This window comes from Vulpes lagopus, chromosome 23 (genome assembly GCF_018345385.1).
Source record: "Vulpes lagopus strain Blue_001 chromosome 23, ASM1834538v1, whole genome shotgun sequence".
NCBI lineage: Eukaryota > Metazoa > Chordata > Mammalia > Carnivora > Canidae > Vulpes > Vulpes lagopus.
This window is the reverse complement of record NC_054846.1, coordinates 27737725-27760650: the sequence shown is the minus strand read 5'-3', so window position 1 is coordinate 27760650 and position 22926 is coordinate 27737725. Positions and strand designations below refer to the sequence as shown.

The 22926-nt window shown below is 40.5% G+C and overlaps 1 protein-coding gene across 9 annotated transcripts in view; it reads left to right on the top strand.

Annotated features, from left to right (window-relative positions):
• The window catches only part of CFAP54 (cilia and flagella associated protein 54), a 300555-nt gene extending 278993 nt beyond the window's left edge, over nt 1-21562 (top strand). For all 9 annotated transcript variants that reach the window (XM_041739196.1, XM_041739195.1, XM_041739192.1 and 6 more), the window contains one exon: nt 19839-21562. In XM_041739196.1, the coding sequence (XP_041595130.1) occupies nt 19839-19958 (120 nt within the window). In that variant the 3' untranslated portion in view covers nt 19959-21562. The remainder of the gene's footprint in view (nt 1-19838) is intronic.
• Nucleotides 21563-22926: the final 1364 nt, after the last annotated feature.

The window sequence follows — 22926 nt, the reverse complement described above, 5'->3', positions numbered from 1 at the left end:
ATAAATATTTGTGAAGTGAACAAATGCACTTGATACATCCTCTGGGGGTCCCTCAAGGGCTGCAGTTCTAGTCCGGACATTATCAGTGACTTTGGGCTCACCAGCTACATGCATTTGAATAGTAAACACTTGGCAAATGTGTCCCCTTTGCCAGCCATTAGGCTGGATATTGGGGTACAGAAGTAAAAGCCAGAGTCCCTGACTTCAGTTTAGTGGGGTAGACAGACAAATACAAAAGTCATTACAGTATGGGGTAAAACAGGGGCCTGGTGGCCAGACAACCCTCCTCAATAATAATTTCAGTTAATATTCTGGTATCATCTTGACATATTTCTAAAGGTGAGAAATTCCCTGTGATATCTTTTAAGAAGAGTTCAATAGTTCCCTATAGGAAATCAAGTTAGTAGAAGCTCCTGTGGCCCATGGTTAAGAGTTTTAATTATTTTGGAAAGCGATTGGAAGACAGTAGAGAATCCTTAGGTGGATATAAACATGATCAAGGGTACCCGTGAAAGCCTTTTCCTCTGATTAGGAAGAACTTTGAAAGTCAAGGCAGAAAACCCAAGTCCCAGTTTTGGCAGCCTGCTCAGTGGTAAAGGCATGATTTAAGGCTTTGTTCATGGGGATAGAAAGAACAGAACAAATCCCTAAAGCCCTGGATACAAAAAGAAAGACAAGTTCAAAAAAAGAAAGAAAAAGGAAAAGAAAAGAAAAGAAAAGAAAAGAGCCAAAGTCAGCTCAGTTACTGGCTGTAGTTGAGTACATGGCACCATGCTGGTCCCAAAGGAATGAGAAGTGAGAAAGACAAAGTCCCTGCCCTGATGAGGCTGACAGTCTAGGAAGGAGGAATGGGGCTAATGCTTCATGAAAAGGAGAGTTGTGCTTTTAAAATGGTTGGCTATTTTGCATAAAGTGAGAAGATAGGTTAACAGAGGTTAAAAGACCTACCCAACAGCCCCGGCCAGAGCCTGCACTCTAACCATTGTCATTACCCCGACACCAGGCGTGTCCCCCTTTTGCACTTTGGACACTCATGGCCATCAGGGGGTGGGGCTGGACTGAGCCATATGTGCCAAGGGGGAGGTAGAGTAAGAGTTTGGGAAGTGGTGCATGTGGCTGTTAGTGGACAGGCTAGTGAGCCGAAAAACTGCCTGGCTCAAAATCTCAGCTCAGCTCTGAGATTGCTAGTTGTGTAACCCGGAGCAAGTTGTTTAACCTCAATGCTTCAGTTTCCCTATTTGTAAAATGGGAATAAAAATGGTACTTACCTCGGGGTGCCTGGGTGGCTCAGTTGGTTGAGTTCTCCACTCTTGGCCTCAGCTCAGGTCTTGATCTCAGGGTTGTGAGTTCAGGTCCTGCATTGGGCTCTGTGCTGGGCGTAGAGTCTACTTAAAAAAAAAAATAGTACTTACTTCATGAGTTTGTTGTGTAGATTAATTAATCCACATAAACTCTCAGAATAGTGCCTGGCACCATCCTAAGAAAACATTATCATCTAAGAGCTATGTGAGTTCACTTGGAGTTAAACCCTTGTAAATAGAGGAGTGGCTATAGTAGAAAAACAACACATGTAAGAAAACTTCTGAGTTCATTCCTGAAAGAGAGGCTGCAGTAATTCTAGTGCTTGGAATGACTGCCCACATCACTTTTAGCCACATGTAGTTCCCATTTTCGTCTGTTCCAGTTACTATTATCATATAACAAAGCACCCCAAACTTAGTGCCATGAAATGACCCAATTTTTTTTAAAAGATTTTATTTATTTATTTGAAACACAGAGAGAGACAGAGAGTGAGGGAGAGCAGAGTGGGGGCAAGGAGAAGGAGAAGCACACTCCTCCTTGAGCAGGGCTCATTCCCAGGACCCTGGGATCATGACCCGAGACCCCCAAACAACTGAGCCACACTGGTGCCCCTAAATGACCCACATTTTAATGAATATTTGGAAAGGACCCAGCAGGGCAGCTTATCTCTGTTCTGGGGTACCTGGACCATCAGCTGGGAGGACTCCATGTTTGGGGATGATTCAGGTCTTGAAGGCTGGGATCCCTGAAGGCTCAAAGGCTAGTTTGGTTTGGTGCTTGATGCTTGGCAAGGGGCTGAGGGCTGGGAACGTAGAGTGGGCTCTGGGCCACAGTGGAGTTGGCCACGTAGAGTGGGCTGTGGGCCAAGACACGTGACCCCTGTGTGGCCGATTGGGCCTCAGTACAGTGTAGCGTCTGGGTTTCAAGAATGAGCCTCCCAAGAGAACCAGGCAGCAACTCTATCACTGTGTATGCCCCCAGCTTTTTAAGTTACATGATGACTTCTCCCGGCTAGCCCCCAGTCCACCCAGATTCAAGGTTGAATATAGACTCCACCTCTTGATGGGCAGAGTGTCACTGTCAAATTGTAAGAAGGGCATGTGGGTTAGGAGCTATCATTGCAGCCATTTTTGGGAAAATGCAATCTGCTGCAGCATCCAGCGAAGCACTCCCAATTGGTTGGCACCTTCTTGCTCTAGCAGAGGCCACTCCTGGCCAACCTGCTTAGGCAATTTTAAAAATTAGTCTGCAACTCTCCCCAAATATGCTCGGTAACTATACTGAAGTTGCTGAGTGTGTCATATGGAAAGGATAGAAGATAAACTAGGTGGGTTCTCAAAGCACCCTTTGAAATGACCGATGTGGTTTTTCTGGGTGCTGGATGGGGTTGCATGTGTCCCTATTTATGTAGGAAAGCTTCCACCTCCCTTTTTTTTTTTTTTTTAATAGGTTGTTAAATCCTAGAGGGTGATGCTAAACTATTTAATTTATTTTGGCTAGTCTTATTACATTACCATATGCTTCTTGGTTTCTTTTTTAAAAAAAAAAACTTTCCAAATGGTGGCCATAACCATACTGTCTTTAAACTGTCACTGACAGCATTGGGCTTAAGGTTTCACATGGTCTATGTTAGGTGTGTACTAAGTATTTTAAAATTAATTTGACTTACAACTATAACTTCTTTTGATTGAGTGTTGCAGATTTTTTCTTTTTCTTCCTCTTATTCTGCTTTTTTCTTTTTTCTTTTTTTTTGTACCAGCCAAGAGCTGTCTGAATAGATTTTATGGGCATCTAGAATTACATCTTTCTTCTGTGAGACATTATCATTCTGTCCTCAAGTGAAGAGTATCCTTTGTGTGTAAGTTCATGAGACATCCACTTAATATTCTTATATTCTTTTGAAGACAATGCCGGATGACATCAGTTCCACACTGCTTTTAAAACATAGCCCTGACTTTGATTCCATCCTCTCACTGTTCACTTCTAGCTGTCAAATTTGGCTAAGGGAAAAAGAAGGCCCTTAAGAAAAGGCCAGGCTATTAATGTGCTCTTCAAAATGCTAAGAAAAGGCTAAGCTGTTTATAGCGTTTTCAAAATGCTCGTCTCCCAGAGATTTGCCAGCAATAGTGTCAAGGTGAAATACGCTCTCACTCATCATGGAACCAAGGGCCTTTGTGCTCTCTGTGCTCAAAGTATGGGTCCTACTTTTGTGAGATGTGCAATTTGCTGGTATAATGATACTTGGATGTAATTTAAACCAAAATATAATCATGAACCTGATATTGTGTATTTACTGTCTAAGTGGCAAGAAGAGTGTGTACAGCTGGATTAAGCAAGCCTGGCTTCATTCAGGATAAAACTGCATTTCTGAACCAAAGGGACGACTTCCTGAAGTTTAGTCGCTTTGGGTCACTTTAAAGGAGGTGAAAGGCAGGGGTATCATTAGCAAATTTGTTTACTGCTTTCCGTTTTGCCAAAAACAGAGGTAAACATCTAGTTTCATTTACTTCATTCATTTTGCTAAACGATTTTGTCTTGATTTAAAAAACTGTACCCTTACAGTGGGATCATATCTTCATTTTAGGAGGATATTGGCTTTTGCCTCATATAGCTGAATCAATTGGCAAGCTTTGGAAGGTCTTTGCACAAATATTCTTATATTAAAATAAATCCACAAAGAAGGCACAGGTTTAAATTTACCCATTTTTCTTGTTAATACTTTGGACACTAGCCATTTGAGATTTTTGCTCTGATTCCGCCTCTGTCTCAGGCAGCTAATGCCATTATGTTCTTTACTCAACCATCTGTGAGAGCACAGTATGGTAGGAAGAGCACTGGGCACGGGTTCTTGTCCAGTTTTGCCCTTGTGAACAAGTTATTAATCCTTAAAGACCTCAGGTCTATTAGATTCTGTTGAAGTTCTCAGAAGCAACATAACTTACTGGATAAAAACATGATTTAATTCTCTATTCCACCATCTATTGATTGTGTGACCGTGAGCAAGTCACTTTGCTTCTCTATACTTCAGTTCCTTGTCTTTATGTTCTCTTCATGGAGAATTACATTAGAAAAAGCATGCAACACTTTCCGCATGGTGCCAGTATAACGCCAGTGGTAAGCATTCGGTACATTGTGGTCATCTTTATTTTTTTCCAGCTTTATTTTTTTTTTAAGATTTTATTTATTTATTCATGAGAGACACAGGGAGAGAGAGAGAGGCAGAAACACAGGCAGAGAGAGAAGCAGGCTTCATGCCGGGAGCCCAAGGTGGGACTCAATCCCAGGACTCTAGGATCACACCCTGGGCCAAAGGCAGGCGCTAAACCACTGAGCCACCCAGGGATCCCCTCCAGCTTTAACTAATATGAAATGAGTCTTTGTTCATTTGACTATTAGAAACTTCCTTCATTAGTGGCTTTTGGCCTAAATATTTGCTCCATTTTCAAAAGAGTAAAGAGGCAGTTAATAGATGTATTATTAATATTCTTTCTTTAGCCATCCTCTTTTTAATTAAACTTTTTTTTTGAGATCATTATAGATTCTCTTGCAATTATATGAAATAACCTAGAGAGATCCTGTGTACCTTTTATTCAGCTCTCCCTAGTGGTAACATCTTGCAAAAAAATACTATGACATCACAACCAGGATGCTGACTTTAGTTGTCAGGGTACAGAACAATTTTGTCACTACAGGGACCCCTTTCATTGTCCTTTTTAGACCCTTCACCACCCACCCCACTGATATCCTTAATTTCTGACAATTACTAATCTATTCTCCATTTCTATAATTTGGTATGTTATAATTTTGTCATTTTAATACATTCTATAAAAGGAACCATTCAGTATGTAACCCTTTGGGGGTTATCATTTTTTTTCACTCAGTGTAATTCCCTATTAGAGCAATTAGACCACACTTCTGATGAACCAAAAAATTCTCATGAATGGTCGGCACATTTTATTTGGCTGCGGGATTATCCTTAGCCAACAGTGCCTAGTGGAGTCACCTGGCACCTCACAGACATTCTGGGAAGCCCAGTGGTGAGTGTCCACTCCGCTTCCTTCCATCCTTCCTCTTCCCCCGTCTGTCCTTGCCCCCCGCCTCATTCTGCACATTCTTTCATTAATATTGACAGAGGTTGATTGCTCACATTAGAAATTCTAAAAAGCACCCCGTGAAATGATTTCTGTGAAATTCCTTCGTGAATTGCAAGCTCCGTTAGACTGTCTATCGGAAATTGCCAGTCAGTGTTGGCCACGTGGTAAGAATGCTTTGCCGCAGCTCAGGGTCCACCCAGACGAATGAAGAAGCCCATGTTCAGTTTTTCCTCCCACTCCACACACGGAAGGTCTGGCTTCCAGTTGGCCACTACTGGTGGAAGCTCCTGACAAAGCCTGTCATGCTTTGCTTCTGAGCTACAAAGCCCCACAAACAAAATGCAGACTTCATTCCTTGTTCTTTATTCAAGCCTTTGTTCTCAGACTCTCCTGTTTTTGGGTGCCAGACTATAAGCCCAGTGATCTCCTTCATAAAACACTATCAAGAAATGCCACACTGTCTTGATGACCACAGCTTTGTAGTACAACCTGAAATCTGGCATTGTGATGCCGCCAGCTCTGGTTTTCTTTTTTAAAATTCCCCTGGCTATTCGGGGTCTTTTCTGATTCCACACAAATCTTAAAATAATTTGTTCTAACTCTCTGAAGAAAGTCCATGGTATTTTTTTTTTTTAAGTCCATGGTATTTTGATAGGGATTGCATTAAACGTGTAAATTGCCCTGGGTAACATTGACATTTTCACAATATTAATTCTGCCAATCCATGAGCGTGGAATATTTTTCCATCTCTTTGTGTCTTCCTCAATTTCTTTCAGAAGTGTTCTATAGTTTTTAGGGTATAGATCCTTTACCTCTTTGGTTAGGTTTATTCCTAGGTATCTTATGCTTTTGGGTGCAATTGTAAATGGGATTGGCTCCTTAATTTCTCTTTCTTCAGTCTCATTGTTAGTGTATAGAAATGCCACTGACTTCTGGGCATTGATTTTGTATCCTGCCATGCTGCCAAATTGCTGTATGAGTTCTAGCCATCTTGGGGTGGAGGCTTTTGGATTTTCTATGTACAGTATCATGTCATCAGCAAAGAGGGAGAGTTTGACTTCTTCTTTGCCAATTTGGATGCCTTTAATGTCTTTATGTTGTCTGATTGCTGAGGCGAGGACTTCCAGTACTATGTTGAATAGCAGTGGTGAGAGTGGACATCCCTGCCTTGTTCCTGATCTTAGGGGAAAGGCTCCCAGTGCTTCCCCATTGAGAATGATATTTGTGTGGGCTTTTCGTAGATGGCTTTTAAGATGTCGAGGAAAGTTCCCTCTATCCCAACACTCTGAAGGGTTTTGATCAGGAATGGATGCTGTATTTTGTCAAATGCTTTCTCTGCATCTATTGAGAGGATCATATGGTTCTCGGTTTTTCTCTTGCTGATATGATGAATCACATTGATTGTTTTACAAGTGTTGAACCAGCCTTGCGTCCCAGGGATAAATCCTACTTGGTCATGGTGAATAATTTTCTTACTGTACTGTTGGTTCCTATTGGCTAGTATCTTGTTGAGAATTTTTGCATCCATGTTCATCAGGGATATTGGTCTATAATTCTCCTTTTTGGTGGGGTCTTTGTCTGGTTTTGGAATTAAGGTGATGCTGGCCTCATAGAACGAATTTGGAAGTACTCCATCTCTTTCTATCTTTCCAAACAGCTTTAGTAGAATAGGTATGATTTCTTCTTTAAGCGTTTGATAGAATTCTCCTGGGAAGCCATCTGGCCCTGGATTTTGTGTCTTGGGAGGTTTTTGATGACTGCTTCAGTTTCCTCCCTGGTTATTGGCCTGTTCTTAGACCTGCCCTACGACCCAGCAATTGCACTGCTGGGGATTTACCCCAAAGATGCAGATGCAGTGAAACGCCAGGACACCTGCACCCCGATGTTTATAGCAGCAATGTCCACAATAACCAAACTGGAAGGAGCCTCAGTGTCCATCGAAAGATGAATGGATAAAGAAGATTTGGTTTATGTATACAATGGAATATTACTCAGCCATTAGAAATGACAAATACCCACCATTTGCTTCAACGTGGATGGAACTGGAGGGTATTATGCTGAGTGAAGTAAGTCAATTGGAGAAGGACAAACATTATATGGCCTCATTCATTTGGGGAATATAAATAATAGTAAAAGGGAATAGAAGGGAAGGGAGAAGAAATGGGTAGGAAATATCAGGAAGGGAGACAGAACATGAAGACTTCTAACTCTGGGAAACAAACTAGGGGTGGTAGAAGGGGAGGCGGGTGAGGGGTGGGGGTGAATGGGTGATGGGCACTGAGGGGGGCACTTGATGGGATGAGCACTGGGTGTTATTCTGTATGTTGGCAAATTGAACACCAATAAAAAATAAATGTATTATTAAAAAAAATAAATGCCAAGTATTACTCAGACTCTGGGGTTTTCATGACTATGTCCCAGGTCAAAAGCACACAGGCAACCTGGACACAGCCAGTCAGGAGGGAGCCCAGCGTCCCGTACCCACTTAAATTATCTCTTCCTACAAGTTTGCTGCTGAGATCCAAAGGCTCTACCTTTCAGTGGAGTTAAGCCCTCACTTTGATGGCATCACACCCCATGATAGGAGAGGACAAGTGTGCCAGCACCTGTGTGCCTTAGACAGGATGGGCTGGGTTATGCTGTGCCCACAGACCCCAAATATCAGGGCAATAAAGGTTCATTTCCTTCCTGTGCAAAGACCAGGTGGGACAACTCTCCTTCTCCTTGTAGCTGTGCTGTGGCCTCCAGCCTCACCAGTGCAGTTGAGGAGAGCTGAAGGACTGCACTGGATGTTTCCAAGTACGGCAACCACACATCTCAGTTTGCCTGCAGCACTCATAATGTATACCCGTTGATTCGGAGAGATGCTTAATATACTTCCCTTTTAGTCTCAAAAAGTGTCTCCACTTAGGCCATAAATTAGGGCGACCATTTCCAAGAGCCAGCATGGAATGACCGTCATAATTTCTGTTCCATATCATATTGGCTTCAACCTGATATGCAAGAACATAGAGAATTGTAGAGGAACAAGTATGTACTTTAGGGGACACTAATACTTTCTGGCACAATAGGCATTTTACAGGAATGCCATGAATATTTATTTATTTACTTTTAAATTTTAATCCCAGTATAGATAACATGTTTACAATACAGTGATTGAACAATTCTATACATTACTCACTGCTAATCATGATAAATTTACTTTTAATCCCCATCACCTATTTCATCCATCCTCCCCTTCAGTCCCTCCTGGTGACCACCAGTTCTCTGTTGTTGAGTCTGTTACTTGGTTTGTCTCTTTCCCTTTTTTCCCCTTTGTTCATGTGTTTTGTTTCTTAAATTCCACATATGAGTGAAATTATACAGTATTTGTCTTTCTCTGACTGACTTCACTTGGCATTGTACTATCCAGCTCCATCCATGTTGTTGCAAATAATGCTACGAATTTTTAAATAGAAACTATTCAGTAACTCCAGCTACCAGCACTTTGTTGAGGAGATAGGATATAAATATGATGTTCTTGTGAACTCAACCGTATCATTTAACCACCCATGTGGTAGGCTGAATCATGGCTCCCCCAGAGATATATCCACATCCTAATCCCCAGAACCATTTACCTTGTATGACAAAAAGAGCTTTGCAGATATGATTAAGTTAAGGTTGTTGAGATGGGGAGATTATTCTGGCCTATCCAGGTGGGCCCTAAATATAGTCAATCTTATAAAAGGGAAGCTGAGGGAGATTTGACAATAGGAGAAGGCACATGATGATGGAAGCAGGGCAGGCTACAAATCAAGGAAAACAGGTGGCCTCTAGAAGCTACCAAAGTCAAAAACAACAACAACAACAACAACCAGATTCCCCCCTTACCACTCCTAGAAAGAACCAGCCCTGCTGACACCTTGATGTTAGCACAGTGACACTGGATTCAGATTTCTTATGTCCAGGACTGTAAGAGAGGAGATCTATAGTAAGCTACTAGGTTTGTCATAAATTTGTTACAGCAGCAATCAGACATTAATATACACATATATTCTAAAGGTCAGCATGTGACTTTAGATTTCTGTTTCTAGTTAAGGTGGATACTGTTATTTCTGTATATGGCATGTGAGAAATTTAAGTGACTTGCCCAGGTTCTTCCCTCAGCTAAGGAGTGTCAGAGTACCTACACCTCAGAACATGTTCCTAACCACTGCTGTGCTGCCCTCCCCCCTCCCGCCCCCACTGCCTGCCTGTCCTCCGAGCTCCCTCCCACCATGTGTGGCAACCCCAGAAAGCCCCTGCTCCCTGTAGCCTCTCCCCCTACTCCCACCTGACTGCAGTCTCCTACCCCCCCACCCCCCGGCTCTGTGGGACTTGGAACCCTTTTCCAGCTTTGACTTTGGAAATTTTATGGAAGGTCCTAGGGCTTCCATATGGAATTTCTCAAGTAGAGTCAAGCTTAGGTGAAATTATTGAACTTCTTCATATTTAAGTTTCTGGAAAGGTATTATTTGAGGGAAAAAACTGTTTCTGAATCTTCCTCCTACTCTTTGTTTCCCAATTCTTCTCCTTGTACTCCAGAATGGGGACTGTTCCTTGGGGTAATCAAATAAAGTGATTAATAGGAGTTGTACTGAAAATATATTAAGCTTGTTTTGCCATGACCCAGAAAAGCAGCATCTGGAAATCTGGCATAAGAATACTTACTTAGTTATTACTTTAAATCTCCCTTTGGCTTATATTAGTTATATACTAGTATGCATTTTGCCATATTGCTAGTTGTTTAATGGTTTTACAGTTGACCATTGAATTAAATATTTGTGCCTGTCACAGCCCCTTCACTGAGCCACCCAGATCTCCCCTTCAGGACTGAAGAGCTCATTTTCCCAGCCCTGGGAAATGTGCTGACTGATGCTTTCAGTTCTCAATCCTCTCCAGGAATTGCCCACAGGGAAAAGAGATGACCTCTTCCTCAGGGGAGGTCTGCATCCAAATACTGGTTGATATGGGGTGCAAAGACCTGACCCCCCCCTACCACAAATCCGCGCATCTCTGAAGGGTCAGCCCAGCTTCAGAACTCCATGGTGTTGGCTGAGCCCTTCCTCAGGACTGCCCTGCAGCCCATCTTCTCTCTGCTAATCCTGCTGTCTTCTCCTTTTCTAATCAATGTTGATCCCAAGAGTATTTCCTAATAAGCTTCCTGGAAGCAAAGTCTCGTCTCAGAGTCTGTCTCCCAGGAACCGGAACCTCAGCAGTGAGGTAAAAAATAAAGATAAAATCCCTAACTGGTGATGAATACATGGATGCTTAGTTAATCCTTGTTTATGGGAATTAGAAGAGTGCCAAAGGAAAACGGAAGCATACTCTGGCTTGAAGTTTACTTTCCAACAGAGAAGTAAGTAGAAAACATCATATGCATGTCATCCAATCATGATTAAAACTACATTCTACAATGTGACCGCATAGCTCAATCACATTTTCTCTTGACCTCCATTTCATCTGTAAACAGTCAATTTACAGATGAAATAAACTCTGTAAAACAAAGACTCCAGCCCATTTGCAATCATCCATAAATGCAGGCTTCCTTTCTTAGAAAACATTTTTTTTCAGAGTAGGAAAACAAGGAAAAGCTTGGTAAAGCTTTCAAACTATCTTCTGCAAATAAAGGCAATGATGTAAAGTGATGTAATCATATATAAATACTGTATCAGAATTTATACTTTGCATCTCCACAGAGAGTGAGAAATAGGCGTTCAGTTTTATAACACATTGAACACAGGCGTTTCCATGAAATCCTTTATCCAAGGAACTTTAACTCTTCCCCCAGAGCCCTGATTAGAAGCACCGAACCACTGGCCGTGAACTTGCATCTTGCCTTTATGCCTCATGTACTTCCTTGTTGGTTGCATAACTCATCCTTCTGTTCTGATTAGAGCTTTTGATATTTTAAAGGGGATTTGCCCTGTTTGAGACCCTTTATTAGTTCTCTGTATGGTGAAAAATACTTTCCTGGAGAGAGAGGGAGAGAGCAGCTGCTCTTCCTGCACCATAGGGTGTCACATTTCAAAGATTCTTTTTTGGTGTGCCTTAGACTCTTAAGCAGTTAGAACAAGCCTGATATGGACAGCCTAAACTTTTATTTTTTTCTCAAGGATCTCTTTTGGCATTACAGGATTGTTTTCTTAAATAACTCCCTATAAAAAGTGTATATTCCCATAATGGAGACATCACTGCCAGCCCTATCATTTCTCATCGAGGAGTGCCTCCACTTGGCCTGGGGAGGAGGACGAAGGGCAATGTGCACAGACTAGCTGCCACAGAGGAGGGGAATGTAGGAGAAGGCCCCAAAGGTCCAAAGACACTCACCAGCTGAACATGGCCCTAATTTACATAATACCAGATATGACTGTTAGGTGGTTTTTCCTGACACCAACCAGTTCTGCAATTTGCTGACACCAACTGGGTGTCTAACCATTCAATTCAATTCTAACACTACTACCTAGAGTTAGCACAGACTACACAAATTAAAGGTATAATCCACTTCAGGTGCCAGTTACAAATGAAGTACCCAGGCGATCCATCCACACTTTTGCTCAGCAGACTACAGATTTGAGAGTTCCCATGATATCCTTTCAGATCTGATAATTCACTAGACTAAGTCACAGAACTCAGGAAAGTGCTTTGTTTGCAATTATTTTATTATAAAGGATACAACCAAGGAACAGTCAAATAGAAGAGATGCATGCAGAGAGCAAGATATAGGGGCTGGAGAGAGGGGCAGAGCTTCCATGCCCTCTCTGAGAGCTCCACCCTCCCAGCACTTCATTGTGTTCACCAACCAAGAAGTTATGTGGTTATGGGGTTTCCATGAAGGTTCTATTACATGGGTCCAATTTATTAAATGGTTGACCACTGTGGTCAAACTCAATCTCCAGTCTCCTTTCTTTCCCCAGAGATCAGGGCCTAGGGCTGAAAACTCTATCTCTCCAATCACATGGCTGGCTTTCCCGGAGACCAGCTCCATCTTGAAGCTATTAGGCCCCTTCCCTGCCGTAGTCATCTTGTTAGCATACAAAGGAAAAAAAAAAACAACAAAAAACAAAGGAAAACTCTCTTTTAGGAGCTCTATGCCAGGAAGCTGGGACAAAGATCAATTACTTATTTTTTATCATATCACAACTGTAAACTATGAACATATCCTAAAATTGACTTTTAAACATACACCCAGTGGATGTAGTCTCCTTCAATCGATCTTCCCTTTTGGAGGCATTCTTCATGTATTCCAATAAAGAGGCAAAGAGGCTATTGTTCAAAACATTTTTGGCATCTGCTTAGATATAAGAGGAGAGACAAGGCCGAACAGTTTCTGGCCTGACTGAAACATTTGGTTTCCTGCACATGTGGGACAACATGTCTGAACAAGAAGTGTCCTTTATTAAAAGGTGAACTCTGCTCAGGAGCTCAAGGAAATGCCATGCACAGCCAAGGCTCAGTGCCGGGACAGTGACAGTGACAATAGTAGTGGTGGTGATGATGATTTAAGAAGAAATCAATCCTATTTTTAGATAGTATAACATTTGAACCAACTCTCTGTATAAATTCTTTCTCTCCCATATCCCATCTTTAGTTTCTCAGTTTCCTGTTCCCTGCAAGATGTCTTTATAATCCTGTTATTTCTTTAAAATTTAATTTAAAAAAATTTCTACTCTTACCAAAATGACCCTTTGATGTCGTATTATGTTTTAAAAAGAGCCTTTTTTTTCTGTCATATGTAAAGTTTTATTTTTTAATTTTTTTAAAAGATTTTATTTATTCATGAGACACGGAGAGAGAGAGAGGCAGAGACACAGGCAGAGGGAGAAGCAGGCTCCATGCAGAGAGCCTGAGGTGGGACCCAATCCTGGGACTCCAGGATCACGCCGTGGGCCGAAGGCAGGAACCAAACCACTGAGCCACCCAGGGATCCCGTATTTAAAGTTTTATTAACACAAAACTAGAATGAGAAAGATAATCTTGTTCTCAGCAGGGATCCCTGGGTGGCGCAGCAGTTTGGCGCCTGCCTTTGGCCCAGGGCGTGACCCTGGAGACTCAGGATCGAATCCCACGTCCGGCTCCCAGTGCATGGAGCCTGCTTCTCCCTCTGCCTATGTCTCTGCCTCTCTCTCTCTCTCTCTCTCTCTCTGTGTGTGACTATCATAAATAAATAAAAATTAAAAAAAAAAATCTTGTTCTCAGCAAAATGTGAAATTTCCTGTGGCCTGGCAGAATTGTATACGAGCCCTTCTCACCTTCTTAAGGATTGGGTGCTATTTTTGTTATATTGGGGAGATAATATGTGTTACTGTTGCTGAAGGGATTCTCTTAATCATATAAAGTAAAGTGAAACCATAGATCTCTAGTTCCCTCTCATCTGGAACTTTTATCGGATGGGTCACCTGTCATTCATGATATTGATTCTTAAGTAAGCTGGTATCATATTATCCATCCTACTTTGGAATGAATGTTTTTCCCCAGTCTGAAAAAAAAATCCAATAAATTATTAACTTCGAAAATTCTGGGGATATATTGAGACAGAACTCTAACATGGTACAGAAACTTCTATGTGAGAATGCTGGATGAAAAAAAGCATTTGTTTTCCTATCTTGAAGCTTTTAAACCTTTTCTTCCCCTGATGGCTCTGACTCTCTGTGTTTGAAAGTTCTTGAAAGGAGACAAAGTTAAATCCACCCATATCACTACGCCCACAGGTTTTCATAACCCACTTACCAATTACTAGGAGTGGATTTGGTGTTCTCCCTTTCTTCTTGGTCATTAACACTTAGAATCAATGAAAAGGCAACTGGCAATGTGCTGAGAGAGAAGCAAGCGGAGTTCTCAACGTAGGTGCTCAACAAAAACTCACTGGATTGAGAAAAACCAGAGATACTTTGAAGACAATAGGACTTCTCTTTCAGTCAAAGAAAGTTATTGCAACAAAAGAACAGAAGTAATAAAATCTTTCATTAGGACAGAATCTAGTTTTCATGCAGAAGCTCCTATATAATATAGCATTGGCAAGTAGCCTTAACTGTCCAGTGACTTTCAGAGCTCCCCCAGACAAGCTCAAGTCCTGGCAATGAACCCCTTCAGCGTGCCCCAACTTGATTACCTCTTTTCCCTTCCTCCTATTATTTCCAACTTCTATCCTTTCCAGACAGGCAGAACTATCACTATTTCTTTACTATTGTCCTTTAAAGCATAGCCTGTTTGAACTAATTTACAGTCTGCTTACCTGCCAGGTGGTTTTCTTCCTTTCTCTCCACAAAGCCTTTCTTGATCCATGGAAAGGAACTGGGACTCCTTGATACCTTATCCAAGACAATTCAGATTCAAGGCTGCTTACAAAAGACATAAAAGGCTCCCCCACAATTATACGATCACCAGTCCTGTCTCTATTGAATGGCAAAAGGAAAAAAAAAGAAATTCAGTAATTTCACATAAGCTTGACTTTACTTGAGAAATTCCCTGTGGAAGCCTTAGAAACTTCCATAAAATTTCCGAATACCAAAACTGGGAAAGGGTCAATAGCACCACAGAGCCCACAGGAGGAGCAGGAGTTTGCAGTCAGGTAGGAGTAGAAGGAGAGGCTGCAGGGAACAGGGGTATTTCACGGATGCCACACACGGTGGGAGGGAGCTCAGAGAACAGTTGGGCAGTGGGGCGGAGAGGCGGTACAGCAGAGTGGTTAGGAACATGATATGTACTAGCCTAGGGAGTTTGGGTGAGTCACTGAAAGTCTCTGAACCTCTGGGGCACCTGGGTAGCCCAATGGGTTAAGCATCCAACTCAATATTGGGTCAGATCGTGATCTCAGGGTTGTGAGATTAAGCCCCCTGTCAGGTTCTGCTCAAAGGAGAGTCTGCTTGAGATTCTCTCCTTCTCCCTCTGCCCCTTCCCACCCTCAAATAAATAAATAAATCTTAAAAAAAGTCTCTGAGCCTCATGGATGTGTTCACATTATAAAACATTATATGAGCTTACTTTAAATGTTCAGGTATCAAGATTGAGTAAATACAAGTCAAGAAACATGTCTCAGGAAATGTTTTACCTTTTAACTGTATCATTTTATTTGATATCTTATAAATTCTAATTTTTAAAATCTTGAACTCTCTGGGGAAAAGATATAACTCTGACTTCCTAAAGCACATTCAGATTCTCTTAATGTTTACAGCATTGGTGTACTCTGACTATGAGATAAATTTCTCATTTTCACCTAACTCAACATTTTAAAAAACTGAACTCCATGTTTTTGATGATAGTGGCTTTTTAATTTTACTGTTTAATAAAATAAAATTTCATAAATTACCCAGAACATATTTAGGTGGTTTCCTCCTATTCCTAATTTAAGTAGAAGTTTTAGAAGTAACAGGACTCCATAGCACTTCTAGGAATCAATATTACTTTCAGATTTTTAGCTACTGCGATCAGGCAAGGGAACAAAATCATATGTAGCATAAATACTAACAAATAATGAAGTTATATTTATTTGTAAATGATATAACTGCAAAACGAAAATGTAAGGGTTTAAAATGATTAAGAGAATCTTTTTTTTCTTCTTAGATTTCTATTTTATTTATTTTTTTATTTTGTATTGGAGTTCTATTTGCCAACATATAGCATATCACCCAGTGCTCATCCCATCAAGTGCCCCCCCTCAGTGCCCATCACCCCATCACCCCAACCCCTCGCCCACCTCCCCTTCCACTACCCCTTGTTTGTTTCCCAGAGTTAGGAGTCTCTCATGTTCTGTCAGCCTCACTGATATTTTCACTCATTTTCTCTCCTTTCCCCTTTATTCCCTTTCACTATTTTTATATTCCCCAAATGAATGAGACCATATAATGTTTGTCCTTTTCCAATTGACTTATTTCACTCAGCATAATACCCTCCAGTTCCATCCATGTTGAAGCAAATGGTGGGTATTCATCATTTCTAATGGCTGAGTAGTATTCCACTGTATACATAGACCACACCTTCCTTATCCTTTCATCTTTTGTTTTTTTTTTTTAATAAATTAATTTTTTATTGGTGTTCAGTTTACCAACATACAGGATAACACCCAGTGCTCATCCCGCCAAGTGTCCCTCTCAGTGCCCGTCACCCATTCACCCCCACCCCCCACCCTCCTCCCCTTCCACCACCCCTAGTTCATTTTCCAGAGTTAGGAGTCTTTATGTTCTGTCTCCCTTTCTGATATTTCCCACACATTTCTTCTCCCTTCCCTTCTATTCCCTTTCACTATTATTTATATTCCCCAAATGAATGACAACATACACTGTTTGACCTTCTCCGATTGACTTACTTCACTCAGCATAATACCCTCCAGTTCCATCCATGTTGAAGCAAATGGTGGGTATTTGTCGTTTCTAATGGCTGAGTAATATTCCATTGTATACATAGACCACATCTTCTTTATCCATTCATCTTTCGATGGACACCGAGGCTCCTTCCACAGTTTGGCTATTGTGGACATCGCTGCTAGAAACATCGCGGTGCAGGTGTCCCGGCGTTTCATTGCATCTGAATCTTTGGGGTAAATCCCCAACAGTGCAACTGCTGGGTTGTAGGGCAATTCTATTTTTAACTCTTTGAGGAACCTCCACACAGTTTTCCAGAGTGGCTGTACCAGTTCACATTCCCACCAACAGTGCAAGAGGGTTCCCCTTTCTCTGCATCCTCTCCAACATTTGTTGTTTCCTGTCTTGTTAATTTTCACCATTCTCACTGGGGTGAGGTAGTATCTCATTGTGGTTTTGATTTGTATTTCTCTGATGGCCAGTGATGCGGAGCATTTTTTCATGTGTTTGTTGGCCATGTCTATGTCTTCTTTGATTAAGAGAATCTGATAAAGTGGCTGATATAAAAATCAATAACTTTGTTTCTACTAAGAATAACCATTTTTAAAAAGATTTTATTTTTAAGTAATCTCTACACCCAACATGGGTTCAAACTCACAACCTTGAGATCAAGATTCACATTCTCCACCATCTGAGCCAGCCAGGCACCTCAAGAATAATCATTTTAAACAAAAATTTTTAAAACTTTAAAACATTCACAATAATAACAAAATGCCTAGGAATAAATTAAACAAAAATAGTAGAGGATATAAGTAAAGAAAATAATGAATTTTAGTAGTAGGCACTTTTACAATGCCATTCATTAAATAAACCTTTCCCTTTTCCCTGAATTAAAAAGTTAATCATATGTTTATGACTTCCTGTCACCATTTCTAATTAACACAGCTTGAAGATTCTCAGCCAGTGAAGTAAAGGGAGAACATAGAAAGGTGGAAGTATGAGAAAGGAAGGAGTAAAATTCTTATTGTTTATAGACAGAAAATCCAAAATAGTCTTCAGATAAACTCTTAGAATGAATAAGTGAATTTAGCAAATTCGCTATATGCTTTCGAATGTAAATGTAAACTTTATCTCTATATATTTTGGGGAAAATTTATGAATGAAATATTTGAAAAGCTATCATTTACAGTAGCATCAGGGAATTAACACAGAAATGCAAAGGACCTACAATAGCCAAAACCATCTAAAAAAAGAACAACAACAAAAAAAGAACAAAAGAACAAAAATAGAATTACACTTCTAGTTGTCAAGTCTTACGAAAGAGCTGTAATAACAGTGGGGGATTGGAGAGGGTATAGATATAGATCGATGGAACAAAATAGTGTCCAGAAAGAGATCCAGGCATATTGGGTCCCATGGTTTAAGTCAAAGGTGACTTTGCAGTGCAGGGAGGAAAGAACAATCTTTTCAACAAAAAGATCTGGGTTTATTGGTTATCTATACCTCTGTATTTATGATTGAAGTGTTAACTGCCATAATCTATCGGAAAAGTAATCTGACAAGAAATGTTAAAATGTGAAATGTGAACACCCTTTGACTAAACTAAACCATCGTGGGGAATCAGTGGTGCAGAAATAGGAGTATCAATGTCCAAGGATGTATATGAATAAACAAATGTACAAAAACTAGAGATGACCTCTCTAGTGGTTGATTAATAGGATACGACCATCCCATGTATTGTTTTGTAGCCATAAAAAAGAGTGTGTTCGACAAGGATAGTAACATGTAGCCTTTGTTGTGTGTTCATTGTGTGCTAGGCACCGATCTGAGTATATATTTAAATTCATTCCATCTTGTAACAAGAATATGTTGTGATAGCAATTGTAATAACAATATTCTAATTTTATGGATGACGGAATTAAAATTCAAACAGATCAAGTATTTTACTCAAGCTCACATAGCTGGTATGTGGTGAAGTCTGAATTTGAACAAAACAGTCTTACCCCAGAATGCATACTCTTAAACTCCATGTAGTTTATTCTGTCTCCCTGAATTGATTAAGGAGGGATTTCTCTTACATATTGGTAGTTGAAAAAGCAAATAATGGAAATCCAGTTATCCTATTTCAAGAAACGAAGGAAAGCAAAAAGGGAAAAGAAAAACCCACATGAATAATACATTTGTGAGAGGACTTTAAAAGTTTTGGGAAGATATTCCTCAAACTGGTAATACCTAGTACCTCAGGATCAAGTGAGGAAGGAAGACACTATTAATTGTTTTGCCTCTTTATTATTTTAAGTTTTAGAAAGCACTGGAATGCTTTGGTCGTGTTTTAATCCAACAAAGTGAAGAAAAATAAATAAAAATCAGCCTCCACTTTTAGTTTCACTGTGTTTCCTTAGGAAGAAAAAGTTCGTTTAACAATTTGACAAGAAATTAATAAAACTTGTCTTCTAATCTCTTGCCACAATTTAGGCCCACAAGGATCTAATCCGCTGTGGTCATTCTACAAGACATTTGCTCATTCATCTTCGAAAGTATCTAGATCTGCATAGAATAGGTCCCCAGGAAATGTTAATGTTCCTTCCTGTTTATTATTCTCACCTTCCCACCTCTCTCTCAATGAAATAACCAGTGCTCTTATTTTCCATCTTTCATATCTGTTCAGGTGTCTTCGGCCTGCTCCAGGTAACCTCGCACCTCTTTCAGAGAGAGTAGGCGCCAAACATAATTTGCTTCACTGTGGCAGGACTTAAGCTCCAGTAAGACAGGGACATTTGTCAAATGGGCAGCCTGTTAATGGAGGAAAGCGTTTTGTTAGGAACAGGGCCAAAGTCCTACCTTTAGAATCATCTACAGTGATTATAGAGATGCAAATAGTCTCTATTTCTAAAATATCTGCTGTTTTATAGGCTAATCTATGAATCTTAATAGGATCTAAAATGAGAGTGTGTGACATTTCAGCAGCGCAGAGAAATGAAACTTTGCATTTTACCTTAGGCAAGAGTTAAATATCTTTCACATAAAATCGTTATATGGAATTGGTATTTGTAGGTTTGAGAACTTCACTTCAGCCAACAGTTTGAAATGATGCATTTCATGAACACTTTCTGCTTTTTCTCAGGTTCCATTTGATATCTCGCTGCCATCTATATTCAATCTTGAGAGACTTTTCGATCTTGCTAATGGTTGTATCGTGTCAGGAGGAAGCCTTTTCAACTGGATGGTGTCGATTATTCCCTAAACATTCTTTACGTGTTAATTAACCTTATAAAGGATTTAATTGATACTGTTTTTCTTGGTTTGAATACATTTTTGGAACTGTCTTCTTATAAAACAAGCAAAATATAATTGTTTCTTACGGGAGCTAAATTTCCTCAAAAATTGTAGCTTTGAGTGATGTCTTAACATTGTATCTGAATTAAATTATAATGCTTCGTAATACCATCTTACAGAATTGTTCGTAGAAAATATGTGTGTGCAGGGTGCAACTATTTCCATGTTTGTATAGTTCACATGTGAGGTTGTCTTTAGTTGTGTCCATAGATCAAGAATGGATTAAAACAGTGGTTCTCAACTGGGGACAATTTTGCCTCCAGGGGACAAGTGGCAATGTCTGAAGGCACTTTTGATTGCTATGCCTGGGAGGAGGGTGCTAGTGGCCTCCAGTGGGTAGAAGCCAGGGATGCCGCTCCCTATCCTACAATGCCCAGAAGAGCCCCCAACAACCAGGGATTATCTGGCCCAAAGTGTCAGTAGTGCCACTGGTGAGGAACTCTGGATTAAACGTCAACATGTGATCAGTTCAACGTTGGGAGTTTGTCTATGTGGCTTGGAAAGAAATCTGTAGCAAATTAAGACCTTTTATATTTTATGCTGCTGAGAGGCAACATGGCATAAAATTTTAGAGCATAGACAATGGAATTATGTAGACCTGAGTTTGAACAGTAACTTCACTACTTCAGAGTTCTGCAACTTTAGGAAAGAAACAGATTCTTTAAGCCTTCATTTCCTCACCTGTAGAATGAGACTATTAATAGGATTGCTGTGTGAATTAGGGTAAGTGAGATGATGTAACAAGGTGCTTAGCACCATACCTGAGGTAGTAATAGCCCTTTGCTAGAAGTTATCATTTCCCTGCCAAGTTGGAAGAGGATCACGCATTTCTGACCCATTTAATTTAGCATCAAAGAATGCTGTACCTAAATGCTTCATGTATGCCAGTCCATGAATAGTTAAGGGAAAATGAAAAAAAAAAAAGACTTCAGGCTTGATTTAGCATATCATGGTGTACTTTTACCGGTGATTAAGGAGAGGAGTGGCAAACTCCTGACACTAGTGGACATTCAATAAATGTTAAGTGAAAATGAATGAATGTATGAAAAAAATAATGGAATGACTTTCAGAGAAGATAAGTATGCAGTATACAATGGAAAAGGAAGAAATAGAGACAAAGCCAGTAGGAAACTATGCTGCAGAGAAAGAGAAAAGAACAAAATATTTTCCATTGAGTTCAGAAAAGGAAATTGCCTGATGGCTATACCTTCATAGGAAATAAAATTTAGGTCTTGCAGAAAAGCCATTAGGATAGTGGCGGCTCTTATGTGGTGAGGGCTTCCTAATCCTTCAGCCAGACACTGGAGTTTATAAATTTCTCTTGTGGGAGAGAGGTTGCTTTCAGGGGTTTTGTGTTTCTCACAGGGAAAGTTTAACTTATGGGAAGTTTAGCCACCAGGGGCAAAAAAGGCACAAGAAATTACCTACACATTTAATACTGGAGTGAAAGTGTAGCATCACTAGTAGCCACGGCCATTCACTTCAACCTAATGTTAATTTCCAACGAGTGCATATTCATGTCTTCCACTAATAAATTTTTACTAAATGGGTGCTTTTCATTTTTCTTTATTTTAAACATTAGTGGATATAAAGGCATGCACTATTTATAGGACCCTAGAATAATGCCTGGCACATGTCTGTAACATTTCTTGGATGGATGGATGGATGGATGGATGGATGGATGGATGGATGGATGTGACCCAGGCAAGACGCCACTATGGAGCTCTAAAAGGAGGGGAAGTGAAGGGATCACCACCACCTCCACCACTGCTACCACTATCATTACTGCCTAACCTTTCTGGAGCATTTGCCATGCTAGACACGATATTATATGCCTCCTATACATTATCTCCTCCTGTCCTCATGAGAATCCTGACCATGATTCACATAGGATGACTGACCCCATAATACTGATGAGGAAACAAAAGCAAAGGCAATTAGATAATTTGCCCAATGATCACAGCTAGAGGTAGAGCCAAGACTTAAATCTGACTGGAGCATTTTAACTCTTCATTGCTACCACAGCTCTTACACCCACTCCATTGCTCCAGGAAATTTGAAAGTCAAGGGGAAGGAAGACATAGCTGAGCCTCAAGCTAAAACTGGAACACCTATTGTCTACCCTAGGAGCAGATTTTTTTTTTAAATGACTTGCAGACCTGAACGGATGCCCCCAAGGAAACAAGGCTGTGGGAGTGGGGACTGGGGTGTCCCCATTGTCATCCATGCCAGTATACTGGTTTCCTTTGGGGATGGTGGATCCCTTCCAACTATCACAGATAATAAATATTTCAACACGTTTATTTTTTTCTCCACTTTTAGTAACTTACAGCTGCTGTTATTCTTAGGCATTGTTTTGACTGAGAGAAACACTGCCTAAGGCTGCACCACACCGTACAGACACAGTTGCCCCATTTTAAGCCATGATTCCAGAAATTCCCCCATCTCCTCTAAAAGAGGAGCACTCACTAGTTAAAGCTGAAACTTTCCATACAAGGCGGTGAGGAAATAATGAGCAAACGGGCTGAAGTACAAACAAAAAGAAAATGCAAACCTACCAGGATGAAAGATGTGTTTATTTCCAGAATGTCTTTCAGGGTGTTTTTTTTTTTTTAAAAGACCAAATTACACAATTTGCAGCTGCTTATTTCTTCATGTACTATACAATATCTGCAAATGCTTTATAGCAGACACCTGCAATGTTTTCCATTTTAATTATAACAGAGAGTGACAGGACGCAAACCGAAAGGGGGAAAGGGAAGCCGAAAGAGAGGGGAGGCGAGCAAGGAGCCGGAGAACAGGAGCCAGTGCCAGCAGCTAAGTGATGGGTAATAAAATCCCAGAGCTTCCCAGATCTTTCTCCATATCAATCTCCA